General features: G+C 46.4%; 1 protein-coding gene across 32 annotated transcripts in view; it reads right to left on the bottom strand.

Moving 5' to 3' along the window:
- myo18ab (myosin XVIIIA b) overlaps positions 1-22,510 on the bottom strand; it is a 119,343-nt gene that overhangs the window by 45,342 nt on the left and 51,491 nt on the right. For 7 of the 32 annotated variants that reach the window (XM_069184269.1, XM_069184275.1, XM_069184274.1 and 4 more), the window contains 15 exons: positions 17,046-17,133; positions 16,591-16,697; positions 15,579-15,755; positions 15,218-15,428; positions 13,169-13,311; positions 12,387-12,487; positions 11,557-11,620; positions 10,793-10,937; positions 7,232-7,405; positions 6,618-6,708; positions 5,906-6,098; positions 3,690-3,776; positions 834-975; positions 373-532; positions 19-205 (listed from right to left, as the gene is read on the bottom strand). In XM_069184269.1, the coding sequence (XP_069040370.1) occupies positions 19-205; positions 373-532; positions 834-975; positions 3,690-3,776; positions 5,906-6,098; positions 6,618-6,708; positions 7,232-7,405; positions 10,793-10,937; positions 11,557-11,620; positions 12,387-12,487; positions 13,169-13,311; positions 15,218-15,428; positions 15,579-15,755; positions 16,591-16,697; positions 17,046-17,133 (2,070 nt within the window). Of the gene's footprint in view, positions 1-18; positions 206-372; positions 533-833; positions 976-3,689; positions 3,777-5,905; positions 6,099-6,617; positions 6,709-7,231; positions 7,406-10,792; positions 10,938-11,556; positions 11,621-12,386; positions 12,488-13,168; positions 13,312-15,217; positions 15,429-15,578; positions 15,756-16,590; positions 16,698-17,045; positions 17,134-19,116; positions 19,207-21,349; positions 21,482-22,510 lie in introns of all 32 variants that reach the window. The other 25 variants (XM_069184273.1, XM_069184245.1, XM_069184243.1 and 22 more) reach the window with 6 other exon arrangements.

Below are 22,510 nucleotides of genomic sequence, written 5' to 3'. Positions count from 1 at the left end.
GCAGAGCCTCCGACTCACCACTTGCAGTTTGATCTGGATGCAGAGCGATTTCTTCTTCACCGCCGCAACGCCTGTGGTGAAGGTCTTCCTCATGCTGGTGGCCCTCCGCAGGACCAGCTGCGACCCGCCCTCCAGGCCCGCGATGGAGCCCGACAGCACCGTGGCACTGCCGGTCCTCCCCATGAACAGGCTGCTGATGTTCTTCCTTCGAGAAGGAAAGCGGAGGAGGGAGAGAGAGCTTTGAGAGAGGGCAAGCCAAAGATTGGCACACTCTGATTGCATTTTCGGGATCCTTGTATGCCTGGACCTTTGTGCAACATTACATGTCGCCAGGCTGTGAATAGATTCTATATGAACCAGAACAATTATTACTTCTGGGAGTCCTGCAGCAGAGTGACGGCATTCTGGGAGGCAGGGTTCTGCTTGGCATGGCTCAGCCAAGCGCGGGTATCATACTCCACCCAGTCAGTGCCATGGCTGTGACCCAACAGGAAGTGAAGCGACTTCTCGCTCTTCATCAGCGAAGACGGACCTGAAAAGAGAAGGATGAGGCAGACAGGAGTGAGGCAATGAAGTAAGGTAAACAAACTGTTTACAGTAAACAAACTTATTGTTTACTGTTCAAACAAGGTGGATCGTTCTTGATGCTCACTTATGACTATTTCAGTTTCCTGTATTCAAATGCATCTTTGCAAGTCATGTTCAGATTAGTCATTGGGATATTTGCCAACACTAACTCAGGTGATGCACACCTGAGGAACACAGACAGACAGGTATTAAACAGTACTGGTGCTGCTGTACTGCTGCTGGATGTTGCCCCATCTCCCTCTCACCTTTGCCGTCTCCCTCCGGTGGGCCGTAGTAGCTGAAGAGCCTCTCCAGCAGTGTCTCCTCGGAGCCCCCAGGCTGCAGGGCCTCCTCCTCCATCAGCCACAGGAGACCCCTCGCCTCGTCTGTCCGGGCCAGGGTCCGCACCTGGCACACACAAGCCCCGCTCAAGAACCACTGTCGCCACACTCCTCCTCCCCCCTACCCACAAATAACTCTGCTTTTTCTGCATGGCTTGCAAATCGCCTTGCGACGACGAAGAAGGCTGATATTTATATTAACTAGTGGATGCCCTATAGGGGAATCTTTTGGAGAGAGCTCATTTTAACCCGACGGGCCGGGGACGCAGGAATATCGAAGCCGTTGATCCTTATCAGAAAAAACATGGTGAATGCCTTGACAGACCGAGGGAGAGCTCAGGGAGTCTGACAATCCAGCTGTACTGCTTACTCGGAGAGTTAGAGAAGTCGAAGCTGCAGCCCTTAGATCAGACTCTGACAGGACTCTTGCTCAGACTCGCCGATTGTGGACTGACACAGTCCCATCACACAGGGGCTGATGCACAGCGACACATCTCAGCTGCGAAAAAGACTCACCTGCGAATTAACTCGTGCATCTTGTTCACTTAGTGTATTCACTCCTTTTTCTGACTTTGAATATACCGCAACACTCCGGAGATGCTATCTTCCTGTAATGCTTGTGTTGCTGGATCCTTGAATAAATATCCATGCAGCACATTACAGGCAGGCTAAGCTGTATTTTTGTTGGCAGATAAGCAAATTTTCATTTGTCATTATGTCCAGCTGTATGAATGGGCCTCCAGGCTATCTCAAGAGTACAACAGTAGCTTCCCACCTGGCATAGAAACCTCCAACCTTTCAGTCCAGAGTCCACAACAGTCCATTCTGCAGCCTATATGCAAACCCTTTAACTTCGTCTCAAACACCCATTTACATCATATAGGGTTTCACTGCCTGTACAATTTTGCTTTACCCATGCGTCGCCTTGAATAAACAAATTAAAGATCCATCAGATTTTTGTTTTTTTAAATAAAGCAAAATAAAAGAAGCTTCATTAAACACTTGATTGCCATGTTTTGAAAAAACAAAACGCAACACCCATAGCTTTGTCATTAGTGGGTAATGTTAAAATAAGTGCTCAAAGGCAGTCAAAAATTCATAAACTTGACATTCGGGCTGTCCACTTAAGCCATTAATGATAGTAATGGTCTGTGTGGAATTTCTGTCTCATTCTTTTATGTAATACTGAGCTCAGTTTTTGTGCAAGTCTTAACGTCTCAGGGGAAAGTTTAAAAACGTGCACTGTGCTGTCAGTTGCCTAGAGATAGTTAAATCGCATCAGTGTCTAGTATGACACCAATAGGGCACTCTGTTCCAATCAATCTACCTACCGACAAGTTCTTTGCACTGTGGGATTCATACACTAGTCCTAAATGGTCTTGTGGATTCGTGGTCCAAAATCGTCCTTGATCATTCGGGTATTTTCCAATACTTATTCAGTTAATGCTTCATGAAAACGCAGACAAGAACTTATTAAAAGGGGACTTGTAAGTCCTGGTGCTGATCGATGCTGGATGTACACATGACATGAGCACACAGTTTATCTCTTTGTATTCAACATTTTAAACCTGGAAACATGGCCCTGTTAGGAGTTCTAACCCATCAGAGCATGCAAAAATCTTTAATAACAGTCTAAAGAGTTGCTAACCTTGAAGGTCATCTTTGGGATGTTTCAGTCCCAGTGAATATTCACAGAACAGATTATTTGTTGTACACATGCTGATAAACCAGAGAGCTTTATCTTATCACAATACAAAGAGGAGTTGTGGAATGAATTATAGAATAAGGGCAACTGCATTGTCTTGCCTGATTTAACAAAATGCCACCTGAATCAATTTTTCACTATACCTACAGACTTCAGTATAACAGCCAGTCAGCGTGGCTAAGATCTCTATTTCAAGTTTGAAAGCAGAGCGTGTACTTCAGATGCACTAAACCTGGATTTAGTCTAAACAGGAACAGAAGCTGGTTTTCACTCACGTCTCAGGAAATTACGAGAAAGAAAATCATTCTCAACACGTTGCTGTACCCATGAAGGTTTAGCAGCTGGAGCAGCGAAATCAGAAGCTTTAACTAGAAAAAAAACTTGGGAAGCATGGAAAACTTATTTACACATATGGTACTGAATCAACAGCTCTGACAAGCTGAAGTGCACGGCCAAACCTTAACTGAAGGCCACAGCAGCTGAAGGATAAGTTCAGTTTGAGGCAAAACCTCCAAAGCTGTTTTAATGCCACAAGGACAGAATGGTAAGATTAGACAAGAGTGTGATGACAACCACCATTATTCAGCACTGTTCTATGGTCATGTTTTAATGACACTTTTGCTTTATAGCTGTCAGGCAACTTGTGTTTTCCCCTACTCTTACATCAAGAATGCTATTAATGCAGTACTTAGAATAATTTGATCTTTCATGGAACAGACAGACACTCTGGCACATCCAAGGACAAAGCACGTCCACCATTAAATTGCCTTTAAAGATGTGGCTAGGGGAATGTGCAAGGAACAAAGCAAGAAACACCTTAATATTCTGCAAATCAGACCCACGCAGGGTTCCGCCCTGCCCAGAGACATGAGGTGCATGTGTCTGGAATATTTTACAGGAAGCACAGGAGTGGATTACAAGAGGCTGGACAGGTGGATCTGGATGACAGCCGAAGGGGTGGAGACCCAGAGGATCTGAGCAAACAAAGTGCCCTCCCTCCCTGGCAGTGACTGGTGTGACTGGCAGAAAGGAGCTGCACAGAAGCTAAAAAACAGGCATGAAAGAAACTCTCTTACCAGAGCCTGATGTGATGTTTGGTCTACAGCAGCTACAGACAGTGATGTGCTGGACTCTATGTCATCTAATGCAAGCTCTATGTTTTCCTAGATGGGGACAGAAGGTTGATTAGTACCTAAAATCGCATTATAATTTGAAGTTATGGCTCTGGCTGAAGTCAGTCTATTAGTCATTGGTAAATCATTTTTATTATTTAACTACAATTCCCTAGTTATCAAAAGGTTTTTTCTTCAGCGGGGGAATGAATGCCTATTAAGATGAATCGCATGAAAAAAGAAATTTAGAATATTTTGTTTGAGGGGGGATCCCTCATTAAAATTAAAAGCTGAGTCTTGGTATTTAAGCTGTCCTTACCCGCTGAACAGCGAAAAACATTTTGATAAATGGGACACCAAAAAACAATTTAATTTTCACACAGAAAACAAATGATTGTCAAATTAACAAATTACAGTTCATATGATTATTATTTCATTGTTATGAACATGTACTGAGATCAAGTATGATTTATTTTATTTTTTACAGAGACAGTAGACAGTCAAATTAAAAAGCTTTTGCGAAGTTTATACTTTTTCTGCACCAGTATAGCTGTCAGGTGTATAAGACTTGTCGGCTGTTCTACTCTGTAAAGAGGGAAAAGACGTTTAAAGATTTCATCCATGTATCTGGTTACACATCAGCCAATGACACTTTTTGAGATTCATGCAATGATTATCATATTTTACAGACAGGGGGATTCAGTACACTGACTGATCTGTATGCATTAGCTGCCACCTTGTGAAAAAAATCAACTGCACTAGTTAGGATGGGAATTCTTTAACACAATCATGTTTTCAGGTGTTACGACGTTCAATTCATCTGTCTCAAGCTCACATCTCTCTTAGTTGAAATCAGTGGCACTTGGTTGCATAACAGCCGACGCTCAACAACTAAAAGAATGGGACAACATCTTTCCCAGTCAGTTGCTTCCCTCGTCTTCCACTTGAGATCCAATGGGGATATCATGAATAATCATTTCATGCAGTCCACGTCTGCACAATCCTGGGCAGCACCCCAGGCATGGCAATTCGACAATGGCTTTTTCTGGACCGGCTTTCAAAATGAGATGGCGTTAACTTCCGTTTAACAGATTCCAGGCCTGGCTCTGCGCATAGGGCCCTGTAACATCAGTAGCACAGCAGCTGATGGAGTGAGATCATCGGAGATGGAAAAGCAAAGGCCTGCCTCAGCAGCCCGAGAGCAGTGAGGTGGCTCTCTAGGAATACGGTCTGGAAAAGTATGCTTCAGCTCAATGGGGGGTAGGGCTGCCTTTGACCACTTCTTTACACAGCAGCATGAATTCATCACATTAACTCCGACAATGTGCAAAGCGTGGCCAGTTCTCTTATTATGATGGCAACTTGAAACACAATTGGATGCATACTCATGTGCCTCACAGGTGCCACGACTAGGCACCTACAGGAATTTTACCAAAACAGGTTTGTATCTAAAGAGATCTGCTCCCTGGTCAGCAAGGGATGGCAAGTAATATAGCAGTCTCCTCCAGAGTAGACAATACCATGTGCGCCTGTCCATTCTCCTGCATTGCACGGGGCAATAGGATCACGCTCTGGGGAGGAAAACGGAACCGCTTCCCTGTGTGAGCCCAGTGGCTGCACTTTCAGCAACGGAGTCACTCGAATAGATAAAAAAGGTGGGAAGACAGTTTTTCGTTACTACGCCAGGTGGGACTCACCAGCAGGGCAAAAGCCCTCCTGGGCTGCAGGGGAGCCACGGACAGAGCTGCCCGTCGTTGTCACCTAGTTTCTGGGGCATGTGCCAAGAGGGGGCGGCTGAAGGGTAAGGTTACTTCACAATGGGAACACATACCACGAATTCCCTCCATAGCTCATCATCACTGCTGGGGAACGTCCTCCGGGCCTCTTTGACCTGGTGCCCATTCTATTTGTCTAACGGTGGGGCACATCATCACAATGGGCCATTGCCACACCAGGGCAGGCAGTGACAGCTGTGCGTAGGAGACAGACTCCAACAGCACTAAAGCTCTATTGTGAGAAAGAGCGTTCCATTGTGCTTCACTAGTGAGCCCACATGGCTCAGGGAATCTAGCATAATTAGCCTAGACCCAGGAAGGAGCAAACTCCCTTTCCTCAAGTCCCAGATCGGGATTTAACCTCCAGGGGAACCTGAAAACGGCAGGGCAGCGGGCAGCCGATACCTCCTTGTATCGCTCCATCTCCTGGACGAACGTGCGCTCGTGGAACAGCGTCTGCAGCCGCTCCTGGGCGTAGTTGTGGCAGAGCTCCTCGAAGGTGGCGCCGCGCTCCTGCTTGGCCAGCCGGGGGTTCTGGAAGCCGGGGGTGTCCACGATCATCACCGAGCACAGGGAGTGCTGAGTGGACTTCAGGGCTCTGAGAGAGCAGGGGCAGAGACGCCGAGAGACGAGTAAGAAGCAAGGCGGCGGAGGGGGAGACGGGGAGACGATTGCGATCATGACATCAACATTTACATAAGACGGCAAGAAAAAAGGACATCCTTGGGGATAATGACTAAAATTTCCATTTCACCGCTTCGCCTAAGATGGCACTCATATATATATATAAACGCACATTCAGCACACAGATGCAATAGGACTAATAAAAACGTCTGGGAAACAGGAAATGAAGAAAGATGTTCCGCGATTTATATACTTCGGAAAGGAGTTTAGATATTCCCTGAGGTTATCGGGAACATAATAAAAGTCAGCTAGTGCCAAACAAGAGAAACTGTGCCGTTCGCAAGTTATATGAAACAGAGGGAAATTAAGACTTTTCTTAACCCAAGCATGAGATCGCCGGTTTTGGTTTTTCTATCTTCAGAGCCTCCTGAGCACACAGCGGAAGAACAAAATACCACTTTAACGGGGGGAAAAAAAGCAACTGCTCACTGACCGGTTGACAAGTGAAATGAGGAGAGTGAAGAGCTCCGAGTACAGGCCTGACACCATGGCCTCCAAACACTCCAGCGCTGTTATTTTGGGTCCTGGGGGGAGAGAAACATAATTCCGGGACAAATATGAAATGATCACAAGCAACACTGGGAAGATCACATGCTGCAGACAACAGATGAAAATGCAAAATGACTCCCAAGGGAAGGACACGACTCAAATTACTGCTGTAGTACTTGTAGACAAAATAGAAATTCATATTTTATTCAAGAAACGAGAATCTCTGTTAACGTAGGGGCTAGAGCAGCTGCACACAGTGTGTCTATCCCTGTCTTTAGGCAGCGATCTAATACTATAACACACCCAGCTGTGAAGGGAACACACTGGCGCGCTGGCAGGTGACACACTGCCCTAGTGCACAAGTCATGACCATGACTCCATGCTAGCAAAATCTGATACTTCTCCTTTAACAACACAGTGCATCTCGCATGTGTCTAACACAAAGTCACTCATGCAGGCTTGGCACCTTCCTACATGTAGGTCGTCTTTCGAAAGGTCACACATTCATCTGGCGGGGCGCCGACTGCACTGTGGGTGTGAGCACGCTCCGTTTCCTACCTGAGCCGTCTCCCGAGCCCAAGTCGTCGGACCCCTGGCGGAAGGAGGTGGACCTCTGGAGGGCGCCCTTGGGCTGGTGTTTGAAGATGGCGGAGGAGAGCTCCTCCAGGGTGCAGCCCAAGAGATAGGCGGCCTTCTGTGCCCACTCGTGGCGCGCAAACTGTCTCCGGCCAGCTGCCAAGTGCACACCAACACCGGGCAATGTCAGTTCATTAACATATGAAACCCCCCACAAGAGCAAATGCATAGTGAAATTGCAAAGCCATGGAAAATGGTAAATGGAGAGTAAACTACATTGCAAACCATAAACAAGATAAAGATACGGCACTGATCGTTAAATATTTACACAAAGCTCACACGCAATGAGTGTTCTTTGCTATATTGAAACAATACAATTTCTTAGAAAGCCAGAAACAATTTAGTATTTAGTATTAAAAGGTTAATGATACAACACTTTCTGTAAGGGGAACATATTTAGGTATAAAGTAGTCGCAAGACCTCAAGTGATTTGATTCCAGGGGTTTAGAACTGGAATTTTCAATTCATATTCATATAACATATTTGGAAAAGGAGCACAAAAATAATTGGAAGAGCAAGTGTAGAATAAAAAAATAAAAAAGGAAAGTATTTCCCTTGGGTCTATATAATTAATTGTTAAAAATAAACTATCTGTTAAAGGACAAGCTTTCATTTCTGCTTGGGGTCCAACAGAATTAGCAGGAAAATGAATGTAAATAAGATTTCCGACATCAAAGAGCCGGCTTTAAATTTTAACATTGCGATCTTGCAGTTTTATCTACATGGGAGACAGTGACAGCCACTGCCTTAGGAAGCCATGGAAAGTGTTTCTGAACAGGATGAAAGAACAAAAAAAAAATCAAAAGGCCAAACGTCTGGTTATAAATGATAATATAAAACACAAACAAGGAATAAGATTTACCTTCGTCTGCCTCTGCATTGTAACGGAGCAGCATGCAACATGCAAGCAAAAAGAGGTTGTTAGAATAATACCAAAATACCACGGCTGTCATTCATCTACATCAAACAGACACGCAGGGTGCTAGTCTGGACAAGTTATAAACTGCATTCTGTACGTAGAACACAATGCCATGCACTGAAAATGCTCACAAAATCACACCTAAGAGAAGCAGGTGAAGTGGGGCATGCTTTCAGCAGACAGAAGAAACAATACAACTTATGACAAGTACACTAGTGTCACTTCTCTACAGACTGAATGAATTAAGGGTCAATATAAAGTACAAACTTTGCTCAAAGTTCTGTGATCCTGTGTTCGATACAGAATCTTAACTGCAGCTGAACAGAGCACTAAACTTCCCGCAGAAGAAAACAGCATTTTATCCCTCCGGTAACAACACAGCAGACCATTGCTGTCCCCTAGTGGTGTGACTTAGTATCCAAGGCCTGATGGAAAAATGCTACAAAGTCTCAAATAAGCTAAAGATGCTGGCAAGATACACAAGAAGTACAGTACATCAGGCACACGTAATAGCAAGTAACTGTTTGATACAGCGCACAGAGCTGCAAAAGGAAAAGAGAATTCTGTGGTGTAAAAGTCTTTACTTGTTACAGGTTATCTTACAGTGCCCATTTCATTGACAACTAACTGAGAGGGATAGGGTGGATATATATAGATATATGCATGCATCTTTGTGCACATGCAATGTGTTTATTTGTGTATGTATATGTATTCTATATGCTAGCACAGCTTCCACGACTGCAAGCTGTGAGGTCAATGAATGCAGCATGTACTACACCCAAAGTCTCTTGTTTCTTTAGTATAGACACTGATTTTCTAAACTTTTTTGCACCAGAGCAAACCTGAGTCCCCATTTGCCATCGTCATCCATTGTCAGCAAGCCATTTAATCCTGGCAAGGGTCACAGTATTCCAGAACTACAGAACTGTGGAACTACAACCTGAAAGAGACCGCAGTCCATCACACAGCACAGGCACAAATTAGAGGAGGGAAGAAACTATAGCACCTGGATAAAAACCCAACAGGCACATGGGAAGAACATGCAAATTCCACACAGAAGATACCCCGGAATTGCTGGAATTGAACCCTGTGACCCAAGAGCTGTGAGGCAGCAGGTTTACCCCCTATGCCACTACAGTAAGCTTGCAAGGTTAAAAGGTTGAAAAGTCTAGAATATAAATATTTTCCCATAATCCTGGGGAAAACACCTGCTAGGATATGTCTGCAAAGAAAAAAATGGGACAAACTTTGCACTGGAGCAAAAGGCTTTGAAGGTTGAACCATATACAGTAAGCCGAGTGTGGTGAATTTGTTCAGGTGCGAGTGACAACGAGCAGCCCTTTGTAGCAGGGGACTGTGCTGAGCTGACTGACAGGGGCTGTTTCAAGAAGCCGCTGTTCCACAGAGTTCCCTCATGAAACACACAGACAATGGTGGGAAAAAAAATGCCAAGACAGAATAGTCTGGAACCGAATGATTAAAAAGTTCATTACCGAATCCGTCTACGACCGAAACTGCAGGAAAGGCAATATTAGAGGCTATGAATAAACATTCCTAGTGGGGAGACATCCATCTTCATTAGAACAGAAGAAATCTCTCTCCTCATTCACAAGCTGCTGCTGAGCCAAAACCCAGCCACACAGATCTATAACCTGGCCACTCTAACAAATTAAAAGAGCTTCAAGGTGGTTTTCTCCTCCTAAAGGAGGAAGGACTAATGTTTTCTTTGTGTTTCCCCCCCCACACACACACACATACAGTAATTGATTAAATCTGTATTTGTTAGTATCTTATTTAAATTTAAATCAATACACCTCAGGGAGGCTTTTTAAAAAAGATAATTGGAAAGAACATCATTTCACTTAACTTAAAACCATATTTATCTTGCAGTTAGACCATTTTGGTGGGGTCAGTGGTTTGAGCACACAGATTACTAAGCCTTGAGTGACCTGACATTTAAAGAGTACCTTGCAATAATGAACACAGTGTGCTTTTTGGGTCAGTACTTTGCTAACAGCAGGAAAAGCACAAATTGTTAATCAGATCTCTTCCTCCTCCTAACCACTTGTGTGCCTGTGAAAACACCACTCCCAATTAGCCACAGAGAGCCATCGACAGTATTACAATGGGATCAGAACACATCCACAGCACGGAGAAGTACTGCTCTCCCTAGATAAAGAGGCAGTGTGCCTGAGTCTCATCATTAGAACTCACAACCTTGTCCAAAAAAAAAAGCTAAAAACATTTGCAAGGTAATTGGAGCACTTATTTAAAGAAATATACAAGCTGATGGTGTAGGTGTACGAATTTATCTACTTTTTATTTTCTTGAAAGAATTTCAGATTGTTTGCTGTTCCATTTTTAAAGAGCCTGCCCACTTCCAAAATACCCTGGCGCGGGGCTGAAAGGCAGCGTATCTCGGGACACAGCACATTAATCAGAACAACAGCCTTGTCTGTCTGGCGTGCTGCGACACAGGCTCCTATCACAGGAGCACCTGCAGCTCTCCTGCTCTCTCATCTTCCCTCCAGGAGACAGGGCCACACGAGATGAGAGGCTCTTACCTTTGGTGGCACCAGCTGCCCCTAAGTGGTAGATTGCTCCCAGGACGAGCCAGAAGGCTTTCTGCTCCTCTGACGAAATCCCGAGGACTTTCATCGCAGCTTGCAGCTTAGTGAACTGCTGGGATGCCTTCTGTTTATCTTCAGGCTATGAAAGCATGATTATGGAAATTAACCGTTTTTGTGCGTCTGTGGGTTTTTTTTTTTCCCGGTTGGTTTTAAACTTGCAAAGGCATCTTTTCCAACGCCACAGACAAGCACACTTACATATGAAAAACAAGCTATTTGAAATTCAGAGGAGGACGGGATGCATGATCATTTCAGTCGAATGTAGCTTAACTCCGTCCCCCGGTGAAGTTCATTAACCAAGCCTGACAGCTCTGCTGTCTGGCCTCGGAGAGCGCTGCCTCATGTGTGGCAGTCTGCGCCACTGCGCAGGGGCAGGGCAAGGCATTTCTCAAACATGTAGGATGCAGAGCTGCCAGCTGGAAGACAGAGACAGCTCCCGCATAACAACTTACCAGCCCAGTTCCGAAAAAGACGTCTTCTTCCATTCATTAAACAGAAAACATTAGAACGACTGCACCAGAGTGGGCTTGGCTATCGAAACGCCACAGGACAGAGTGTAGCGGGAACTAGCCTCCATCTCGGTTTCACATTTCCCAAGACTATTTTAACAGGAGGTGGCTGTGTGAGGCTTTATAAAACAGCCCTTTGTTTCAATGCCTTGCACACAGCCACTGCCCAGGGCTGGCAGGACTCCGTACCTTGGAGTGGGGGACAATCCCGAAAGCGCTGTTCTCGGCGAAGTGGTTGAAGTGCAGCTCAGTCCTGTGGGAGAAACGGAAAACGATCGTGAAAATGGCGTCCTGCCCTTTCTAGGTGTCGCGCTGCACCGTTACTGCGGGGCCTGATGCACGGCAGCTCAAGGAGGGGGATCAACGCAGACGGCCAGCAAAGCCAGCTGACAAGCCCCCGCGGGTTCTCAGCAACCCTGCCCTCGCCTGGTGGGGGGGGGTGAACTGCACATGAGGGAGTCAGGGGGCACCGAGTACTCCAGTTCTCAGCTAGCGAACAGCTTAACCCCCTGGGTGTAGACAGGCAATGGAAAAGGCACTGAATGACACCGCACTGAGCCAGTTGTTTGTCCACTGTGTCATCTGGTCTCTCTCACTAGAATGATTCTTTATCACAGATATTTCACCTAGGCATGACCAAACAAAGTTTCTGATTTTATGTACAGGTGAAAGCACTTCCTGAGTTATTCACTAATCATGTGCACTTGTTTTGCAGCACCTATTTCTAATTACCTTCTTAGCTGATATGGAAGCAGTAAGGGTGCACTTTGTCTCACAAGACTCCTGAATGTTTGCTGATTTTCTTGTTTAATAAATAATGACAAAGTAAAATGAATGTTATTTGTCACATGATTTAGATTTACCTATTGTTAGGACTTGGTAACGACTAGCCTAATACTTTGGACAAACACGAAGAAGCATACAGTATAGGCTGGCAGAACAATCAGTTCCACCTATGAAAAACACAAAAATAAAGCACAGATCAAATCATTTCTGTAAAAATACAAGCAGTCGGGTACCTGAGAGAGCTGTCGGCTCCGGCCATCATGTAGTAGAAGACATTGAAAGTGGACTCTCCCTCGGGCCGCTTGGCCACTCTGAGCTTCTCCAGCAGCATGGTCTGAGTGAAGGCAAGGGCACCCAGTCAGCACCCAGTTACACCTTTACCCCCTCTCAAGCAGGGGCTGGTAAGCCGTTTCAGGTGGCACTCATTGGAGCAATTACAGGCACAACTGTGGGTGAGGCCACACAATTCGGTGTGCTCCAATAGGTCTTAATCACTCAGCAGCCAGGTGAGTTTTAGAGAGGGCACAACTTCACTCTCCTGGCAATCCACAGCCTGTCCCGGAAGTACAGGGGACATCCTAAGTGGAATGCCAGTCCATCACAAGGCACATTCAGACACAAAGAGACAATTTAGAGACATTGATTAAGCCAGCATGCCAGCATGTCTTTGGAAGGGGGCAGATCCCTGGAAAAAACACGTTTGAATGTGTGTGTGTGTGTGGGGGGGGGAGAGAACTGCAAAATTCTTACTGAAGAATCCCCAGTTCAAAATCAAACCCAGAATCCAAGAGCCGTGAGGCCACAGCACTGACCACCACGCCATCTGCTCTGCCTTTCTGATAAAACTCAAATTCAGTCAGTGGTGTCTTTGAAACGATCACCAATTTCAAGTTAAAAAAACATTGTAAGAAAGATGGGCACCTCATGGGTTATGCCCACAGTGTGTGCAGGGCCGGGCAGTTTCTGCACTGGATTGCCCAGGGTACTGGGCGTGTCCTCTAGGCTCTCACAGTACCTGGATGGACGCCGATGCCACCTGGCCAGCCTGGTCAAAGTCCAGTGACACGATCTGCGAGAAGCGGCTGGCGTTGCTGTTCATGGTGGTGGCGCTGTTCCCAAAGGCTTCCAGGATGGTGTAGACCGCCTGCCACTTCTCCGCTGGAAAGGCATCGGACATTAGCGAGACATATTTTGTGCAGCAAGGAATCCAGACCTCTCTTTAGCATGGTGCACTTCCCACTGTGATCAGTGAGGAAGTAGTTACAAGTTAGTGACGCATGATAAATATCAAACTTTAGGGCATCTTTTAATTTGCAAGCCTCTTTTGGCTGTGAGATCTGCAACGGTGTAGTCCAGGCCCTGCGGAAGGGCATCAGCTGATGTACCTCTACTGAGACTGCAAGGAAGTCTATGATACAGCTGTGCAAATCTAATGCAGTTTGGAGTTCCTCTGTGAGAACTGTGCGTGCAGAGGTGCAGATTTTGGTGAGTGTAGCTCCTGCAAAACCTGGACAGGTGAAGCAAGGAACACACATCGGACCAGTGCTATACAGCACAAGTGCACATACTGAAAACCAGGGAGGGGGTTGGGGCAGTTCTGAATTGACTTCGTGATTAAAAAAAAAAGTTCACACATACTTCAATTCAGTGCTCAAAACCTACACAAGATTTTCAGTTTTTGTTTCGGTTACAATTTTTATTAATTTGAGCAAATAATGCATATGTCTACACTATATGTCATCTTCTAAATATTGTGTGCCTGGAAGGTATTTTTTACACCGTACATGTTTATGAAAACTAGACACAGGAAACAGGAATAAACTCCATTTCCCAGAAACAGGTCATTCTTCACAGTCATGTTATTTTTATTACTTCTTCCAGTTTCACACCTTGGTGTTCAGTGTTAATCACAGACAGACCACTGACAGAGCTGTTTAGGTTTCACTACCTCAGAGCTCATGCCCACAGTCAGCCGTTTCCTTTGCAAACACAGATAACAACACATCACTTAATGGCACAGTTGATCACTGCCGCCAATTTCATTAGCAAATTAAAAGTTAAAAACTACTGAAACACTTTGATAAGCACAGCTAATTATCTGAGCACTCCTCTGCAAGTCATTACCAGCCACTCATTCATCACTGCTCTTCAATGACAGAAGCACCCGATCGATGAGCTGGCGCTTTTACGGGCTTCTCCCCATCCCCTTGGAAAGCTGCATCGCCACAGCGATGATTGCTAAATTTACAGAAATCAAACACAGCTCTGCGTGTGGCGATCAGTCAGGCAGCTGAGCCCTGATTCGAACAGCTAGGAGCACAGAGCTCCGGTCTGTAAGGAACTGGCTCAATCTGTGAAGGAGGAAGGGCTGCTGTGCAGTAAAAAACGCAGTGACTCTGCCACGCTGGAGGAAGAGAGCACATAGCAGCAGGGGCCAGAGAAATGTTTCCTTCACACCTGAGGACAGGGGTTAAAATCATTCAGGTGACCAGCAAGAAGGAGGTCATTCAACCCCTGGTGTTATCAAGCTCAGCTAAACAAGCCATTATGCAAACACAGATCAGAAACTGTAACAAGAACATCCAGATGTGCTTTTATATGTTGCCCTCCATTATTTATAGGCTGCCCAAACTTTTTTATTAATATGACTTTATCTGGCAGATGTTTGTTATTTTCCAAGCACCTTAAAGAGGCTAGAGCTACCAATGTTTTTTTACTCACACAGTTCAACTACTAATTTAACGGGCTGGGTTTCCTGGAGCTATCTGGGTGAAGCCCCTGGCCTGCCAGGGATCTGAACCCAGGGCCGCCTGGTCAAGATCCCAGAGCCCCCAACCACTGGCGCCACCTGCCGAAGCACCAGCATGATCCGCCACGTTCCCGTCAGGAACAGCATGACCTCGCACTCCCACACGACGGTCAGATTTGAACTTTTGCTTATTCAGTGAAAAATGCAAAGAGTGCAAATCTAGCACGGTGGGCTGGCAACCTCATGCTGGCCTGGCGGTGCCTGCAGTGGGTCGTGCCTGGGGGCACGGGCGTGCGTCTGGGCGGCTGCCCTCACCGGAGAAGGTCTTGCCCGTGCTGCCGGCGATGGAGACCAGGTACTGCACCAGGTGCTGGCAGTTGGTGGTCTTCCCGCTGCCGCTCTTGCCCAGCAGCACGACGGACTGGTCCTGCCGGGTGGTCAGCAGGTTGCGGTAGGCGGCCTGGGCCACGGCGTAGATGTGGGGGGCGGAGTCCTCCCTCCGGCAGCCCTTGAACATGTGCATGACCTGTCGGTGGGGCAGGAGGGGAGAGAAGGTAAGGGCGCTTTGAGTGGAGCGTCCGGAAAAGCGCTGTATAAGGGTAAGGAATTCTTATAATTGTACACTGGGTAATGAATGAGGAGCGAACCGGCTGGCAGACAGTGGAGCAGGCAGTACCTTCTCAGAGTACATGGAGGGGGCGCTGATGGGGTTGATGACCACCAGGCTGGGCCCAGCGTGGGTGTGGATGAGGTTGCCGCCGTAGCGCTGGCGCAGGGAGTGCATGACGCTGGACTCATTGAGGTAGAGCAGAGCAGCCAGGTCCTCCACTCTGTCATACGCAGGGGGGTTCGCCTGTTGGAGAAAGCGGGGGGGGCGAAGGTTAGCAACCACCATGCGGGGGTGGAAAGGGTCAAAGTCACCTGACTGCTCCTGAATGCCCAGGCGGTATCGACTCTTAAACTCACACTGCCTGGCGTTTCAAAAGATCTTGTGTTATCAAAGCGGGGGGGCCGGGAAATATCAAACAAGAGGAAAACCAGAAACTTTACATCCACGGAGAGAATCACAGAGTTTATTAATAAGATTCTTAAATTATTCATTTCAGTTTGTCAAGCTGCCAAGCAGAAACTTGCGAGATTCTGAAGTCCCCACTAGGTTGTATCACAGCAGCTCTCACAGCCCTCAAACAGGCTGGACTGGAGCATTTTTCTTCCCCCCAGTGACACCAACACTGAAGAACACTGTTCACTAATCAACGCCTTCCCTGAAAAATCAGTGAGCATTTCTGCAGGCCAGTCAGCTGAGCCCAGCCAAGGGTCCAAGCAGGAGACAGGAGCTGTGTCCTATAAGACATGGTCTTCCTGCTTCCAATAAGTCATGTGAATCTCCAAAAGTCACAGAATAAATTCAAACTGGCGTACTGACCATGCAGCTGCGTGTCTGAGGAAAAGGAACAGAGGAAGAATGCCAGCAAGATGAGGGAGCCAAACTGAGCAATCCCACAGAAAAGCCTCACAGCACTGCCCTGCAATTTCACCACCTTCTCTAGAGGGACTTTGTAACCTGTTTGTTTACTACACCTCAGAGCTTAGTGACTCTGGAGATCTGTCCTGACCACCACACAGCTGCGTGTCAGACAGCTCTGATGATGTGTCATCATCGCGTTTAATTTCATTTCAGAAGTGACCTTCTCCACGTCATCCTCGTCCACGTCCAGTATCGTCCCGTCATGTTCCAGTTTAATCTTCACTTTTCCTTCCGGAAGACTGCCCTCCTCCGTCTTCAACAGCGTTGCTAAAAGAAGAGAACGAGGCAGTTACACAGGTGGCAATCGGCAAATAACTGCGCCTAGTCTAGAGCTGTTTGGCATTGCGGCTCTTTGCATTCTTCTGGAATAATTTGAAATTTCATGCACACCATGTTTCTTTGTAAACATTTCATGGAAGATCAGACTGCTGCAGACCAGCAGGGCCAAACTGCACCAACACCCCATCTCCTGTGCCCCCCCTTTTTGAACAAACCCAGGTGTCCCCCATGAAGAGCAGGCGCTCTGGGAGAACTTGACTTGGCCAGTCAGTGGAAGAAGGCAAGACAGCTGCAGTGAGATGGCAGTCTGTGCTGCACCGCAGTGCTATTAATTACCCAGGGAGAATCCATCCTTGTGTACCAGCCACACTTTCTCTGTGCCATACCAGGCCTGCTCCGCCACAATCTGCTCCTCCGTCTTCACCTGCAGGAACAGAGACGAGGGTCCGTCACGAGAGAAGAGGGCAACAGCATCCCGACACCCAGCACACGCTCAGGGATAAACGTGGGAGGAGGAATGAAAACTCATTTCCTACTGTCCAAACCCTGAGCCTCTAGTCTTCTTCACCTTAACTTGCACAAAGACAGCAGGACTCTTTAGTGCCCTTTTTACTCAAAGATACCTGCACACACCAGCAGTTGTGCAGAAGTTACTTCCATTCTTTTTGTAATTCATTTCCATTCCATTTTCCATCGTTGTAAATAAATGAAATGCAAACAAGTGAAAGTGGTAATTGCTTCAATTAGCAAATCACAAGCTGGCAATGTAAAACTGTTGTTTACGAACATGTTAACAATGGCAAAGCTTTCATTGGCCAGTGGTTAGGATTAGGATACACAGGAAAAGACCAGGCACGATATTTGTAATGAATGCTTCTCCTTTTACTGGACACCTATTCCAAGTTTCCATTCCTCTCCAGAAGTCACCCCCTGCCCTACACTGGAAATCCCATCTCTCTCCTTCCGTATTTAGAAGAATTGGGGGAAAGAGTCTGGGCTGCTGTTAAGACTGAAACAAAACTGAACCGCTACAGAAAGACACTCTCTCAGGCTCCTGCCATTGCAATTAAATTGCTAAGACTACAAAAATGGAATTAAGGGAAACATTTGCTGTCTGGGAAGTTAAAAGAGGTAATTAATGCTACTTTAAAGAATCACAGCACTTACACAGCTGGCAGTTTGGCCATTGTGTAAGTAGCTGTAATTCTGAGGTAAGTGTGGATTATGTAGTGGGTTTTCATCTGCATTTTTATCTTGTTGGAGAGGACCAGAGCAGGTGTGGGTGAAACCTGTTATTACAGGCAAGACCTGAATGAGAGTCTCTTGCCGCAGGTAAAAGGCATCATGCTGCGTTTCTGCACCTTCCCTTGCAGTCTCTTCCAATGACTTTTTGCCTGAGAGCTACTTTTAAGACCTCCCTAGTACGGAAGAGCAGGTCCACAATGAGGGCACTGAGCTGCCTTGCGACCTGACACTGGGGTAAGCCCCCACATCGAGGGCACAGGAAGAGGGCAGTCGGTCATAAAACAAGGTCATGCCAACTTAGTCACTACAACATACACAGCTCACGTCAATAAAACAGCCACTCATGGCAGACGGGCAACTTTAAAACAAAAAACACACACACCAGCTCCTCTGGTCCTGTGCATATTCGAACACATCTGTGCCAGAGGTCAGGGATACGGAATTTCAGTCCTTGAGGGCCAAATTCTTTCAGGTTTTACAGGTATTTTTCGACTGGCAAATGATTAAGAGAGCAAAGAAAACAGACAATCTGACTTTTCAGCCAAATAATTCGGTCAATGAAGTGATTCAGATTAGCTTTGGAATAAAACCCAGTACCCTGGCAGCCCTCAAGGACCATACGTGCTCATTCACGAGCGGCGTAACAAGCTTTTAAATAATATTAACTACAGCACATCTGAAAAACAGCTTTGACATGCAACCAGAAGTGAGGTCTGGTTAGGAATACACTGCAAACCACGAAACACTCTCGGAGTGCACTTGCCTCACAGAACCACACAAAAACAGAGCAAACACCAAACAGTGTAGAATACTTAAGAAAATTCTTGTCGCTGCTGCATTTGTAATCGAAAACTTGCAGAATTGTAAAATTCCATTGCATGTGTTTCTTTTTTACAAAAGCGTTTACCACTTTTTTAAAACACAAAGGACGCTTCAGAAATATGACATATCATCTTGCTTGCCAGTCGGTGCAGCTCTTTTTTTTGTTTGTTTTGGTGATTTTAGTAGTATTCTACTCATTGATGGGTTTGAAGGGTTGGGAGCAACAGCCACACACAGAACTCAGGGGACGAGGAGAGCCGGGGTCAGGGGTCAGGGGTCAGGGGTCAGGGGTGAGCGGGGAGCTGGGGCAGGCTCGAGATGGGAAGCTCGGCTCGCTCACGGTCAACGCAAGGCAGGGGCACACCTCGGGCTTGGCAGCAGCAGCAAGGGCAGCATGAAGGACAGTAGCAGGGTCCTCATCTACCTTACCCTGGTGGGAAGCAGGCGAGGAGGCAAAGCAAGAGTTAAGAGATTAACCACGGCTTTCAGTCAGGTATCAGGCACTCTAAGTGCCCTGCACAGGCTCAGAGGCCAGACCGCAGCCCAGCCTCTCTCATACTGCAGCAAAGGCTCCAACGCTACAGACCACTCCCATGGTGAGTGACACCCACTAAACAGACTCTACTAACAAAGAAAGGGTTAAATGGCTTGTTTACATGGGATGTCTATTCATCTATGTTAAGGACTTCATTCTGAACAATACAATCTCGTGAAGTGTTTAAAGATCACTGGAAATACAGTGCAATAGCCTGCTTTTTGTTCATTATTTTTCCACCGATGTGGTGGAAAACTGGGACTCAAGGCTGAGGCCCGATACAAGTGGGAACTGTACCACCCAAGAAGAGCCCTAACACCCCGCTGCACGGCTGTCATGAGGGCAGGGCTGTGCAGCCTTAAAGAGCTCACCTGGAAATGAAGTTTCTGTGTTAATCCACTCTGAATGTCAGGACCTCCTCTGAGAGGCTCCCTAAGGGCACCAGGAAAGCTAAGCAAAGGAGTTCCTGTGTCATCCAGAGACACCTGATATTTTACTAGAAATACTAGAAATTAGATGGGTATCTTTTACAAGCAGATGCATTATTGCAAGTCATAAGGAGGCGCGTCATCAGGGAGGTGATCCGAGAGCTTGTGTGATGGTCTGAGCTGGTGATGTGGATGTGGTGTGATGGACACTGAGATGGCACACGTAGAGACAGGAGGCCTGGAGAAAGTCATTAGGCAGCAGCCTGGGCATTCGCACCTGACGCACACAAATCACTGTCCACTGCTGACACTGCTCCCAGGGGTCCACACACTCCTCTGTATCGCACACACACTCACTCCAAAAGCATTTAAATGGGCGGCGTAGGGCCAGAAGCTCACAGTGCTTTTGCATCGCATACTTTTTCCAAAGGGGAATCATCTGCCCCATCATGAAGGCAGACGGATGCCAGAATAATAAGCATTAGTAGGGTCTGTCATTAGCTAACCATTTTGTGACGTGACCAATATGTCAGTAATAAATATAGTATAGTACCTGCTACGAAGCACACCTTAATGAAAACACATTCCTTTAGGTTTATTTAAAATAACGTAAGATCTTTTTTGAAAAAAATACTGATTAAAAAAAGCCTTAATGATGTGTTATTCATATCAAGCCCTTCAAACACAAGCCTAGCAGAAGATAAAGTTTATAAAGTGAAGGGAGAGCCAACACACAGGAAATGGTGGAACAAGACTGGATTATAGTTTTAAAAAGAGTTAAAGGATCAATAGGTTAATCACTGGATTGCAGGATTATACAAGTACATAACAGGAGAACACAAGAGTGTCTTGCTGGGGGTGCATTTGTCATTGAGTGTACAACGGATGGAAAAGGTAGACGTGATGGGTTAAAGAAAGTTGGTGCTAGAAAAATAACTGGGGAGAGGTGTGCAGTTGGGATTTCTAGAGTAAAGTATGGCTAGAGCTGCCCATCTAAAGCTTGGGAAGTCTAAAAAAAGGCTCTTCCTGAGATGGGTAAAATCAACAGGCAGTTCTCCACACAAATTCAGAAGAGTTTCAGTGTTGATTAATGAAGTGTAAAGAAATGTCAGTCTGGTACAGGTTAGTCTGGAGAAATGTGCATGTGGAAGAGGTCAGTCTGGAGATGTGTCAGTCTGGCACTGGTCAGTGTGGGAGATGGGTCAGTCTGGGACTGGTCAGTGTGGGAGAGGGGTCAGTCTGGGACTGGTCAGCGTGGGAGAGGGGTCAGTCTGGGACTGGTCAGTGTGGGAGAGGGGTCAGTCTATGACTGGTCAGTGTGGGAGAGGGGTCAGTCTATGACTGGTCAGCGTGGGAGAGGATAGGTTAACAGGTGGGACTTGTCAGCATGGGAGAGGGGTCAGTCTGGGATAGGTCAGTGTGGGAAAGGATAGGTTTACAGGTGGGACCTGTCAGTGTGGGAGAGGGGTCAGTCTGGGACTGGTCTGTGTGGAAGGGTAAGTAAAGACAGGGGGAAGTTTGGGAGAGGAGAGTTACACAGGTAGATCTCAAGACAGGAGGGCCCGACACAGGCAGAACTGGGGTGGGTTAGTCCAGGAAAGCAGGCTTACACTCCAGCACGACACACGAGCGCACACTCCGGACAGGCCGCAGGCTTGGGCTGCAGGGAGCCGGCTGGCTTGGGGGCCGAGGTCCCGAGAGGGGTACAGTACCTGGGAGAGGACAGGGGCCACGGGCTCCAGCTAGCACACACAGCCACAGGGACAGCAGCAGCCAAGAAGCAATGAAGAGAGAGAAGGAGAGATGAGAAACAGAAATGCGTGAAAGAGGAAAAAAAGGGAAACAGGTACACAACACGTACTTGTGCAAATGGGAGGTGGGGATTTCGCACTTGCAGTGCATCTGTTGTAAAAGAAATCAATCTGACCCAAAACCTGAACCCTCTGTACAAGCTTGTAACAAACAGTGTGACACCCGCAAGAAAAACCGTGCATTTTCCTTCACGGGCCAGGAGTGTAAGCACAAAGATTAAAAGCAGATGTGCTGAAAATAAAACGCAGAAAAGAGGCAAAGTTAACAAAAATCACTGTCATTAATTCTGCAATATGTTTGTCCTAATTATTTACAGTTAAAGGGGACATCTTTAAAACTGCTGATTCAGTACAAAGTACAGCCCAATTAAATATTGTACATGGAGGTAAAATGCATATTGCTGCATTTCTAGGAGAAATACAATTAGCAGGCAGCATCGTTTCCAGGTCTTCTTTCTGTAATGCAGGCCTGGTCTAGCAAACCTTTTGTGGGGTGCAACACCTCCTACAGGATACTATCGCAAATGAGGCAGTGAGCCTCTTTGTCACAGAGGTATTATTTCTTTGCTGACAGCCCTGCAATGAGGTAGGTAACTGCAAAGGGCAAAGCACTCAGCTGTGAGTGACTCCCAGAGAAACACATTTGAACGCTGATTGGATTTCTCATCACCTTGAGCTCTGCATGCCCAGGAACAAGAAATAAAAGGCTGGAACAGAGGATAAAAAGACTAACTGAACAGACTGAAACGGAATTTCGGTGTGTGCCCTTATGAAGGTTTACCTTGGAAGTTTACCACGGCATATTCTACCCTCTCTACATCTACAATAACATACCCTGCTTTCAATATTCTTTCCTACGGTTTTATCATCCTGGATTTGCATTTGCCAGATTAAAATGGTACATCGATTTAGCACTGTAAAACACATGCCTAGGAATAGTCCTGCAGTGTTCAGATGTTA

Source organism: Lepisosteus oculatus, chromosome 26 (genome assembly GCF_040954835.1).
Source record: "Lepisosteus oculatus isolate fLepOcu1 chromosome 26, fLepOcu1.hap2, whole genome shotgun sequence".
Lineage (NCBI taxonomy): Eukaryota > Metazoa > Chordata > Actinopteri > Semionotiformes > Lepisosteidae > Lepisosteus > Lepisosteus oculatus.
The sequence above is the reverse complement of the archived record's forward strand: the minus strand, read 5'-3'. Positions and strand labels throughout refer to the sequence as shown.